The sequence below is a fragment of the Rhizopus microsporus genome, assembly GCF_002708625.1.
Source record: "Rhizopus microsporus ATCC 52813 unplaced genomic scaffold scaffold_5, whole genome shotgun sequence".
Taxonomy (NCBI): Eukaryota; Fungi; Mucoromycota; class Mucoromycetes; order Mucorales; family Rhizopodaceae; genus Rhizopus; species Rhizopus microsporus.
In genome coordinates this window covers 1,164,032-1,176,132 of record NW_019671920.1, presented here as the reverse complement: position 1 = coordinate 1,176,132, position 12,101 = coordinate 1,164,032, and the positions used below count along the sequence as shown (strand labels likewise).

Genomic DNA, 12,101 nt, shown 5'->3' with positions numbered 1-12,101 from the left:
ATGATTTTCAATTTTTTAGATAGACATGCTATTTTCTAGACGAATGATATTTTACTTGGACTATTTCAATCCCAATTCTTTTTGAATACATTGATTCCAATAAAACAACAGTACCAAGATTGGTAATCGACTGGCTTGGGTCAAACAATGGACTGCAACAGATATGGATTATCTAGAAAACTGCGTTTTTATAGATGAATCTGCTTTCAATATCAACATGCGACCTTCAGGTGGTTGAGCTGAAAAAGGAAGACCAGCTATTGTAAACGCTCCCTCTACAAGAGCAGTATCTCATATTATTTTGGGCGCCATTTCTTCTAAATTTGCTGTATCCATCACGGAGCTTCGAAACCCTCAAGAGGAATGGTCCGAACGCGTCAAGATTGATTTTTGCAATCGCAAAAGAAAAGCGTCACCTAGTAACAAAAAGCCTATGTTTAAAGGTACTGTTACTGGCCATTACCTTGTATTTCTTGAGAAAACTATGGATGAGATACTGTCTCTCTGAGATGAAGGGCCATTACATAGTTGTGGATAATGCATTTATTCACACTGTATTCGCACCGCTAAAGAAATAGATGAACTTATAACTAGGAGAGGCTATAAGCCTATCTATCTTCCATCCTGTTTCCCAGAACTCAACTCAATCGAGCAATTTTGGATAATAGTTAAGAACAAAGTCAAGCGTAGTAGGTTTGAGGACAAGGAGAACCTAGCTGCCTTCCAATTATCTACATGCGTTTGTACAGCATTCTGTGAACGTTTTTGAAAAGCGTTTAAAAGAGGACCATATTAAAATCAATACTCAATAAATAAAGATTGCCAAAGATATCGAACTTCAGGGAAAAGAAACCCGTCCTTTGAGATAGTAAAAACCACCCTTTGGCGTTGGAACGACTGTAGTGGCATGAATCTTCTTTAAAAAGAAACTACGTTTTCCTGAGTGGATTTACTCTATTCATACATAGTTGAGGAAGTAAAAAACTTTTTATATGAATATTTGAAACTTCTATAAATCAAGTCATGTCTGTATTCTGCTCGGATGAATGGCAATAGAATAATCCCCTTCAAAGGGTATGGTCGTGAAGCTGGTTTTCAATGTGCGGCGCTTGAAATTACTTTTAAGCAGAAGGCGACGTCTAGTCTTTTTTTTTTTTTTCCTTTTCTCACTGCATATTTTTACGATGAACGTAAGTCAAGGTTATCTAAATAAGTTTATATTAATATCTACACTATTCCAATTTAGAGCCAACTAAATCTTAATCCCCTCCAACAAAGAATGTTTGAAGCAAAATCCGCTCGAAGATTGTCGTAAGAGAACAGAAATAGGACACGTAATAATAAAGGTATAAATCCTGTAATAGGTTTAAGGATATAGGCGATGCCATAGGATGTGATGAAGTATACGTAGCAGCTATATTTTATGGACAGGTGGTATTATTATCTAATGTCTATGATCTATACTAATCCTGTCAGTAAGTATAGGCTAAACCTACCGACGAACAAATCGAAAAACTCTCAGTTGTGTTAAACATACCGACGCAACATATACAAGAAATACTTGGCGGTCATTACTATCCAACGCGAGGAGGGTAAGTAAAATAACGTATTGAATCAGACTGTGGTATTCATCAAACAGTAGTTTAATGTCAATTCCTCCAAGTGATCCTACTCTGTACAGATTATTTGAAATGATACAAGTTTATGGATATCCCATCAAGGCTATTATTCATGAAAAGGTATTTCTGCTCTCTAATGACGCGTTCAGTCGTATTCATACTATTTTAGTTTGGTGATGGTATCATGTCGGCTATTGATTTCACGGCTCACGTGGATAAGGTACAGTAGGGCATTTATATTTTTATGGACAAAAAGAACTGATTGGTATTCTAGGTGGAAGATCCTAACGGAGACCGTGTAAAGATCACTCTTGATGGCAAGTTTTTACCATACAAGCGTTGGTAACCAAGAACATGAAGTACATTTGAAATAAAGATATATATGTTACCCACTCTTGAGCTTAATTTGTTGTCAACAAGTGATTAAGTAGTTCTCTTATAAAGTATAGCAATGAGAATACAAAATGTGTTATCCTGACAAGTGCTTTTAGTACGTAACAAGTCCCTATCAAACAAAGACACGATCATCCTGTGAGCGAGAAAGACGTGTAAAGAAAGTCTTAATTCCGCCAATAAATTTACTTCCCCTATCCTTTTTTTTCCTTTTTCTCCTCCTTCAATCTCTCTTTTAAGCATAAATGTCAGAAGCTGTCCCAAAAGGTTTAAAAGTGATAAAAGAAACGACCTGAACTGATTTTACTAATAAAAGTACGTTTAATAAAGTCGAATTACCTCCAGTGGAGCTTACAAACAAATATGATGCCACTCAGATTAAGAATGCCGTTGATGACGAGATTGCCAGAGTAAGCAGATTATTCTAGTTTATTCTTTGTTTTGCTAACGCATGTATATATTTCAAAGTATTATACAAAAGAACAAAACTTTGTGCAATCACATACCCATACAGACATCAGACTTCTGTTAGGCTATGTATCTTGCTTTATTGCTGGAGGCGCTTTTTATTATGAGTACAAGACAAGTTTCCGTGAAGCTATTCCTGTTACGATGTTTAGCGTTATTTCTTTTTGGATCCTTCAAGCCTTGGCTGCAGTTTATCAATATACTATTGAAAAAGATGAGGTATTTATGGGTAGTCAATATAGCCATGGAAGGGTACGTAAAAAACGTGATGAGTAGTGCAATCACTTATAAAAGAATAGGAAGTAGCTACTTTGAAAGTATCAGGAAAATTAGAAAAGTATAATCCCAAGTATTCACTAAAGATTACCTATGTTGACAAGACCACCACCAAGGAAACCATACTCAAGGTTGAACCTAATGCTACAGAATGGTTCACTACCAAAGGGATTTTATCATATGAGGCTATTGATAATGATCTCAAAAAGTATGTTGATACACTCAAACAGCAATTACATCAAGAATAAACACATATCTTTTATTCTCAATAAACAAACCCCATTCAATAAAGCATATATTTAGCGTAAAGTAACTAGTTCTTCAGCAGCTGTAGGATGAATAGCAACGCAGTTATCAAAATCAGCCTTTGTTGCGCCCATACGTATGGCTACACCAAACCCTTGAAGGATCTCATCACTATCACGGCCAAAGAGGTGAAGGCCAACGACCTTCTCTTCTGACCCCGCAGTGATCAACTTGTAAGCTGTTGACTCCTTTTCATCAAGTATGCCGAAATACAAATTTGTGAATTTGGTAGTGTAAACTTTGATATCACCAAACTTTTCTCTTGCTTCATCCTCAGTATAGCCGATAGTACCACATGTAGGATGAGCGAAAACAACGGTAGGAATATTGATGTAGTCGAGTTTGGAATCGGCAAACTTTGGCCCTCCAAATAGTCGATCAGCTAGTTTACGAGCTGCAGCAATGGCCACTACATAAAGCGTCAATCATGGGGATTTCATTTTCCCTTTTTTGTAGATTTTTTTTACCTGGAGTCAGTTCTGCCTTGCCTGCAACATCGCCTAGAGAATAAATACCCTTTACATTTGTGTTTTGATATTCATCTACAACAATGTGGCCCTTCTTGTCTCTTTCAACGCCAACCGCTTCAAGATTCAAGCCATCCACATTAGGTCCACGACCAATAGCCCAGAGTACGGTGTCTGTTTCCAGTTCCCCTTTGGTGCCCTTGACGTCATATTCCACAATGATACCGTTATCTGTCTTTCTTAGACAATTGACACTTGATTCAAGTACAAAATTGATGCCGATATGTTGCATTTGAGCAAGTAGGTTATCTTTGATGACAGGATCAAACCTACGGAGGATCTGTTTGGTTCGAGAAAATACAGTGACAGTAGAGCCAAGTGAATGAAATATACCAGAAAGCTCAATAGCAATGTAACCAGTACCGACAACTGCAACACGCTTGGGCTGATGGTCAAGCTTGAAGAAACCGTTGGATGTGATACCTAGCTCAGCTCCGGGCACAGGAGGAATGATAGAATGACTTCCTGTGGCTATAAGTATATGCTTTCCTTGAATTTCAAACGGTTGTGCGTTTTCGTCATTTAGCTTGATACTGAGCGTGCTTGGGTTGACAAAGCTAGCGTGACCATGAAAGTACTCGACCTTATCCTTGGACAGGTTGTTATCATAAATGCCATTCAAACGCTTGATATAAGCATCACGCTTTGCTTTCAACATGGACCAATTGAACTTGACCTCCCCAGGGATATCATATCCATAATCCCTGGCTTGACGAATGGTCTCAAACAAAGAAGAAGTATTCCACATCACCTTTTTAGGTACGCATCCAACGTTCACGCAAGTACCACCCAAGACAGGATATTTTTCTATCAGTGCCACACTAGCACCGTGTATTCCGGCAGCCTTTCTGGCAGCAGCCATTCCGCCTGAACCACCTCCGATAACGATAAAATCATAGAATGCTTTGGATGCCTGTGTTGATGGCGCCATAGTTAATGAACTGTATAAATGGTTTACTCTTTGGATAGCAGTTTGAACAGAGGAAAAAGAAATATCATCATTTATCCTGTCGAATTTTGAGATTGTATCGTGTTGCATAATAAAGTTTGCAATACTGTTTGTTGATTGGAAGCGGGGAGAAGAAAAGGGGGATTACAATAAGACCACTTCTTTTTTTCCCAAATAAAAATTAGAGTTGTACCCTGGTAAGTTTAAGTCGCACCAAAAACCCTTGACATCACTTTAGAGCAGGCTACTTGAACCGATATCTACTATACTGATTCTATTCTTGAGGCTGCTAACTACGCACGATTAGAACAATTGAAAAGGTGTATAAATCTGATTGAACAATGCAGGTTTATATAATTAAATGAAAATTACGACGGTTCACAAAAGAGTAGTAAAGTTGTGACAAAACCAAGACAAAGGATATGATTAAATCCCTTCTAAGCCCGTGATTTATTTTCAACAATTCACTTTATATATTTAAAGTTATGCTCGTCCATTTCTGTATAATCCTTTGCATGGATACCTTTGAAGAGGTGTGTTTGCTGTGATTGGATAACACATCAGAATGGGTGCGTTTTGTTGGAGTAATAGCCATGATTGTTTTTGCGACCGCAAAGAAAGAAGACTAGGAAGAAACAGTGGGGCATCAAACTCTCTGTTATCTTCATCAATAACGAAGCGATGGAATGTAAATCACCTCGTTCAGCAATAGCAAGTTTTTAAGCTTTTTCTCATTAATAGACATCTTCAATACTTCCATCCCTTTACTGAAAGTGTAGCCTCGCAATAAGGACTGTTGTATCTAGCTTTACATTGAAATGATGAAGGGTTGAATAGTATTAGAGGAAAATGCGTGTGAGTTTCGTAGGAAAATTAATGTTGTCTTTAACTGAAGAAATTTTTGAAAAATCGTCATCCTCAATATAAGTGAGAAATAAAGTGTGATTGCTAGGTAGATGTGTTCGTCTTTCCTTAGTGCTTTCAACAAAATACCAAAGAGTCTTCATTGGGAAAACGATCTCTTCGTCAATGACTCCGAAGTTGGATTGTTTAGGAGCGATTTCCTTGGGATGGCTGGCTAACAACGTGACACCGACTATTTTCTGCTCATTGTCCGTCTCATATTGGACGTCGTTATATTGTGATTGGCCTAGGACCTTGATCTCCGCATATTATGTTCAGCTTTATTATTGAAAAAAGGCAATTAAGTCGATGATTTGCGAATTAGATTCTTTATTAAGAAGAGCTGAGAGTTTACTTGGGTAGAGAGCCTATGACTGCTATTTATATTATTGTCGTCGCTGGCATTATTTATGCTTATATTATCATTGTTATACTAGTAACTACTATAGTTATTATTATAAGTTATTCTTATCGAATGCGATAGAGAAATGTAAAGCAGAATGTATGATCTACTGCAAGATTACAAAGTATTATAGTCTTGTATAAAACATCTTATTTGTCATAGATGTTTCTGGAAAATCAACAAAGTGAGATCGGAACGACTGTCAAAAGAAAAAATCTCAGTCAGCCAATCACAATTTCAAACGACAGCGAAGTTAATGGTGTCTCTTGAGCTTTTTTGTATAGATGTTCCTACTAACTTTCACTCCAAATCATCGAATCTTTCGTTCAGAGGATAGAATTTCTACCGTTTGTATTTTGGGCTGGATCAAGAATAAATGAGTTTTATTTTAAAAAAGTGTTTCCTGTTTGATGAAAACAGTGAAATTAAGAAAGATATAATTATCATAGTAGTAATGTCTTCTTTTTACGTCTCTTGATACTCCATTGCCATCCATTGCTATTGCTGTCATATACATAAATCTAGAGCTTAAGAAAATATAGAATGCCCTTTCGATAACTGCTAGTCGTCCTACAGTATCACATGCGTAGTATGAGCAGAGTATCGCCCATGTTTACTCACTATTTAATAATATATCCTATCTTCCACAAAATTCTTCATGTATTATGCTTCAATGTCCTTCAACCATCAAGGTGTCAATCTCTGGCATTGGATGAAAATAGCTCTCCCTTTTTTTTGACACTATCTTTGTTCCACTTGTTCAATTAAAAATCAAACAAGTATCTAATTGACTTGGTGCAACCTGATTCGATGGCTTTTTGACCTACAGAAATTTGCGGGCAAGTAATTTCAGGTATTTCAGCCAATTAAATTTTGATACATAATTTCATAGACATTTAATATAAAAGCTACCTCTCTCCTTCGCTTTTCTTTTCAATCATCTTTTCTTTTTTTATTTATTTTTAATAGTTCATCATGCATAGAAAGGCCTCTCTGTTGGCCCTTTTTGCCCTCATTTTCACATTATTCATTAGTTCATATACTGTTAAAGCTGACGAACAAGAATCTTATGGAACAGGTAAGATATACATATACACATACACGCGCTGTGTGTTTGGGATTCATTTATTGACGTCTTTTTTTCTTTCTAGTCATTGGTATTGATTTGGGTACAACTTATTCTTGTGTTGCCGTTCAAAAGAATGGACGTGTAGAAATTATTGCAAACGATCAAGGTCACCGTATTACTCCCTCCTATGTTGCCTTTACAGACGATGAACGTTTGATTGGTGATGCCGCCAAGAACCAATACTCTGCTAACCCTAAGCGTACTGTCTTTGATGCCAAGCGTCTCATTGGTCGTCGTTTCGATGATAAGGAAGTTCAACAAGATATGAAGCACTTCCCCTTCGACGTTGTCAACAAGAATGGTGCCCCTCACATCAAGGTTGCTGTCAAGGGTGAAGACAGAATTTTCACTCCTGAAGAAATTTCTGGTATGGTTTTGACAAAGATGAAGGAAACTGCTGAAGCTTACCTCGGTAAGCCTGTTACTCATGCTGTTGTCACCGTTCCTGCCTACTTCAACGACGCCCAACGTCAAGCCACCAAGGATGCCGGTACTATTGCTGGTTTGAAGATCCTTCGTATTGTCAATGAACCTACTGCCGCTGCTATTGCCTACGGTTTGGATAAGAATGACGGCGAAAAGAACGTCCTTGTTTATGACTTGGGTGGTGGTACTTTTGATGTCTCTCTCTTGTCTATTGAAGATGGTATCTTTGAAGTCTTAGCTACTGCTGGTGACACTCACTTGGGTGGTGAAGATTTCGATGCTCGTATCATTGATCACTTTGTCAAGCTCTGGAAGAAGAAGTACCCTGGAGATGATATCACCAAGGATCTCAAGTCTATGAGTAAATTGAAGCGTGAAGCTGAAAATGCCAAGCGTGCTCTCTCTTCTCAAATGTCTGTTCGTGTTGAAATTGAATCCTTGTTCAACGGCAAGGACTTTTCTGAAACCTTGACTCGTGCCAAGTTTGAAGAACTCAACAATGACTTATTCCGCAAAACTTTGAAACCCGTCGAACAAGTCCTCAAGGATGCTGGTTTGAGCAAGGATCAAGTTGATGATATTGTCCTCGTAGGTGGTTCTACTCGTATTCCCAAGGTTCAAAAACTCCTTCAAGACTTCTTCAATGGTAAGAAGCCTTCCAAGGGTATTAACCCTGATGAAGCTGTTGCCTATGGTGCTGCCGTCCAAGGCGGTATTCTCTCTGGTGAAGAAGCCTCTGACAAGATTGTCTTGTTGGATGTCAACCCTTTGACCCTCGGTATTGAAACCACTGGTGGTGTCATGACCAAGTTGATTCCCCGTAACACTGTTATTCCTACCAAGAAGTCCCAAATCTTCTCTACTGCTGCCGATAACCAACCTACTGTCTTGATCCAAGTCTTTGAAGGTGAACGTGCCTTGACCAAGGATAACAACCTTCTCGGTAAGTTCGAGTTGTCTGGTATTGCCCCTGCCCCTCGTGGTGTTCCTCAGATTGAAGTCACCTTCGAAATTGATGCCAACGGTATCTTGAAGGTCAGCGCTGCTGATAAGGCTTCTGGTAAATCCGAATCTATCACCATTACCAATGACAAAGGTCGTCTCTCTCAAGAAGATATTGATCGTATGGTCAAGGAAGCTGAAGAATTCGCTGAAGAAGACAAGGCTATCCGTGAACGTACTGAATCCAAGAACAAGTTAGAAAACTATATCTATACTATCAAGAGTCAATTGTCTGATGATGGTGTTCTCGCCAAGAAGATTTCCGCTGAAGACAAGGAAGCTATTGAAGATGCTATCAAGGACAAGCTCGCTTGGATTGATGAAAACCCTACTGCTCTTCGTGAAGACTATGACGAAAAGCGTGAGGAATTAGAATCCGTTGTTAACCCCATCACTACCAAGTTGTATGCTGATGGCTCCGCTGAAAGTAGCAATGACTACGAAGAACCCTTAAGAGATCATGATGAATTGTAAATCTTAATTTCACACATAATTTATAAATAAAAAATAGTACATATAAAGATATCTCTGTGCCACAATTGCTCCCCCCCCCCTTTTTTTTATTACTTTTTTACTTAATGACAACCACGTCTGTCTCATCAGAACCTTTATCCTCAACCTATTTGTCAAACTACTCTTCTTCTTTTCAAAGCTTCACACGTCGTCATTCTATTTATGGAACAGAAGATAGAGTAGTGCTTGATATTGGTTCATTATACATAAAATGTGGATTCTCTGGCGAATCCTCTCCTCGTCATATAGTCCCAACTTGGTCTTGTTTAGAACATTTACGAAATGAAGAAGGAGAAGTTATTCGAATGAATAAAGAGGTAAAAATAAAAGGATATCTGTGTCTTTTGCTCAAGCTAATTCATACATGTAACAGTTGGAGGAATTATATAGTCTAGATGTTATGGCAAAAGGCAATTTGGATGAAATTGAAGAAAACTTTAAAAAGTTACTCCATGACATTTATTTTCGGTAAATAATGCATGCGTTTTTGGTTAAAATGGGTTATAACAAGTATAATTAGGTTACTGTTAACAGATCCGAAGACACGTAAAGTTATTATATGTGAATCCCCATTGGCACCCATTGCTATCAAGCAAGTCATTGCAAAGCTGTTATTTGATCACTTTTTAGTTCCTTCTATATCCTTTGTACCAGTCCACTTGATGGCACTATTTACAACTGGTTTAACAACTGGTTTAGTCATTGACTGTGGAAACTTGGAAACAAGCGTTCTTCCCGTAAGAATATCAATAATAGTGCATCTTGCTCGTGTGGCTCGAAATAACTATGTATTATTTAGATTTATGTAGCTAGACCTATAATTCCTTATATTGCTACGACACCACTCGCCGGAAAATCAATCACGAAGAGGCTAAAGGAGTTATTATATGAACATGGTCGATTCATTCCACCCTCCAATCTTCACTTTTCGCTTGCACCACAGAGCAGCATACCCAGTCAGCTATTGACACCAGAATTATTAGAGGATATAAAGACCAGAGCCATTTTTTGTTCACCCCTCATGATCGGACAACAGCAGTACAGTGATGCAGCAAGCAAAATAGATGCCTACAAAAACTTTAGCAGTGCTACTGATCTGTACTATCCCATCACGCTCAAGGACGGCCAACGAGGCACGATACTGATACCTGGATGGGTTCGCGAACGAACAGCAGAGGTGCTATTTGAAGGAGATGAAGATGAGCCGAGTATACCCTTATGCATATTAGACTCATTATCAAAGCTTCAACCGGATCTTCGAAAGCCTCTGATATCGTCTATCCTCTTGATCGGCGGTATGTCACTTATACCCGGATTTCAATCCAGAATAAAGCAAGAATTATTACGAATTATGAGGGATCCAACTGAATATGAAAAGAAGAAGTACAATAGCTTGCTTAAATTACACAAGTCAATTCGGTTTTTAGACAATCCAGAGGAAAAGGGCGCTGGACGTATATTTATGAATAACGTAAGAGGCTGGATTGGAGGTTAGTATTTATTATACATGATACGCACGCCGCTTGCTAAAAGAGAAATGCATAAATAGGTTCTCTTATGGGATCCATGAAGTTTTCAGGAGAAGAGATCACAAAAGAAAAGTTTACGGGAAATGTCACAGACTGGTCTATAGGCCACTGGACAAATACAGTTGATTCAGCTGATAGAGAAGCAAGTACAAGCACCAAATAAAAAAAGAAAGATGTGTTTTACTTGTTCTTTATATCATTTGACTTTCGATGAACTTTAGAACTAATGGCGTCTTTCTCGATGAGTCTGCATTTCATATCAATTTAAAACGTAGTATGGCCTGGTCAAAAAAAAAAAAAAAGATTGCCTGCTGTGGTCATAGTGCCCAAAACCCGAGCACAAACAACAACGATTTTATGTGTGATCTCTGCTTCAGGTTTAATAAAGTGTAGCCTGAGATTACCGCAGTCGTCAACGAAGAAAAGAAAGAGAGAAAGCTATGTTGAGCTAACAAGCACAGGGACAGTAACTGGTCATTGTTTTAGCTTTCTGAAGGCCACAATGGATGAAGTGGATCAGTACCCACATATGAAAGGGTACTATCTTGTTATGAATAGTGCTGTGAGACTTCAAATTCCAGAATCCTGATGTCGTTCAAGCTGAGCAAACCCTTTCTTAACAGCCAAGCAGCACCGTATCTGTAGAACGCTTTGGCCGCTTCCTTCAAGCCAGGTCTGAACAGTCTACCGTTCTCAGTCGATTCTATGGATATACCATCACAAATCATGATAATGGATACCCCTCTTTCGCAAGATTCGTCTTTCAGAGTACTTCAACAAACAACGTGCCGATCAAAAGCTTATTCAAGATTTACGCGCCAAGTTTGGAGAAGACGCCGTGTTTGTGATGGGAAACTGGTCCGCTCCCCATGCTAGGTATCGTGAGCCCATCCGTGGCCTTGGTTTCCGAAGACTCCTCAAGAAACATGGGTTCCAAGTCTATCTTATAGACGAGTACAAGACCAGTAGGTGCTGTCTAACATGCCACAACGAAAGCCTCCGCACGTTTCGTCGTGTTCCAAATCCACGGCCGTATCAACGCGAGCGATATCCTACTGTTGTCTACCATGGCCTTTTAAGGTAATAATACATTAACCACTTGGATGACTTTATACTGATTGATCATTGCTTGTAGATGCACCAATCTATACTGTAGACCCGCCATGGCGGCACCAGATAGATATCGCTTATGAAACAGGGATATTGCTACTTGCCTCAACTACATGCACATCCTTTGTGGGTTTCGACGTAATGGCATGGTTCCTCATAGGTTTCGCCGGGTTGCTGTTGCTCCTACAAGACGTCGAAGAAGAGTGGACGATCAGGAGCAACCAAGAACTAGAATACGTTTAGACGATGATTCTCCGTCCTAGTTATCGCTAGGACACATCTAGATGCCTTCGGGGTAAGTTGTATGTAATAATTTTCTTACATAACTAACTGTATAATTCTTTCTATTCTCTCCTTGGGCCTTATTACTCTCATTTGTATTTCATCTGCTATTCGCCTCCTTTTGCACGCACTTTATTTTTAGCCTTTGCGTAAATACTTTTTTTAGATACGCCAATCATTTTTTTCATACATGTCATTTATTTTTAATAAAACAGTAGCGATGATCTTACACAACCATTCTTGATGTCATCAGCAGGTATAAGAAA

The 12,101-nt window shown here is 38.7% G+C and overlaps 5 protein-coding genes across 5 annotated transcripts; 4 read left to right on the top strand and 1 right to left on the bottom strand.

The window, feature by feature from the left end:
* The first annotated feature begins 1,175 nt into the window (after positions 1–1,175).
* On the top strand, positions 1,176–2,213 carry RHIMIDRAFT_117234 (cyanate hydratase). Its single transcript, XM_023605344.1, has 7 exons — positions 1,176–1,190; positions 1,247–1,311; positions 1,365–1,431; positions 1,486–1,592; positions 1,643–1,739; positions 1,789–1,839; positions 1,894–2,213. Exons 1-7 carry the CDS (start codon positions 1,185–1,187, stop codon positions 1,963–1,965), a joined length of 465 nt encoding a protein of 154 aa, XP_023468055.1. The 5' UTR covers positions 1,176–1,184; the 3' UTR covers positions 1,966–2,213.
* On the top strand, positions 2,084–3,004 carry RHIMIDRAFT_250461 (microsomal signal peptidase 25 kDa subunit; the record flags this gene model as incomplete). The annotated part of the gene is made up of 4 exons (XM_023610724.1): positions 2,084–2,109; positions 2,329–2,422; positions 2,481–2,732; positions 2,780–3,004. The coding sequence occupies 4 exons, from the start codon at positions 2,084–2,086 to the stop codon at positions 3,002–3,004; spliced, it is 597 nt and encodes a 198-aa protein (XP_023468054.1).
* A 51-nt stretch (positions 3,005–3,055) lies between these two features.
* RHIMIDRAFT_236325 (uncharacterized protein) lies at positions 3,056–4,520 on the bottom strand (the record flags this gene model as incomplete). Its single annotated transcript, XM_023608529.1, has 2 exons — positions 3,056–3,471; positions 3,530–4,520. The coding sequence occupies 2 exons, from the start codon at positions 4,518–4,520 to the stop codon at positions 3,056–3,058; spliced, it is 1,407 nt and encodes a 468-aa protein (XP_023468053.1).
* Positions 4,521–6,785: 2,265 nt separating this feature from the next.
* RHIMIDRAFT_308213 (heat shock protein 70) lies at positions 6,786–8,951 on the top strand. Its single transcript, XM_023614562.1, has 3 exons — positions 6,786–6,922; positions 6,996–7,987; positions 8,015–8,951. The coding sequence occupies exons 1-3, from the start codon at positions 6,820–6,822 to the stop codon at positions 8,873–8,875; spliced, it is 1,956 nt and encodes a 651-aa protein (XP_023468052.1). The 5' UTR covers positions 6,786–6,819; the 3' UTR covers positions 8,876–8,951.
* Positions 8,951–10,734, top strand: RHIMIDRAFT_278853 (actin-like ATPase domain-containing protein). Its single transcript, XM_023612792.1, has 5 exons — positions 8,951–9,231; positions 9,288–9,382; positions 9,435–9,651; positions 9,714–10,404; positions 10,464–10,734. Exons 1-5 carry the CDS (start codon positions 8,980–8,982, stop codon positions 10,604–10,606), a joined length of 1,398 nt encoding a protein of 465 aa, XP_023468051.1. The 5' UTR covers positions 8,951–8,979; the 3' UTR covers positions 10,607–10,734.
* Positions 10,735–12,101: the final 1,367 nt, after the last annotated feature.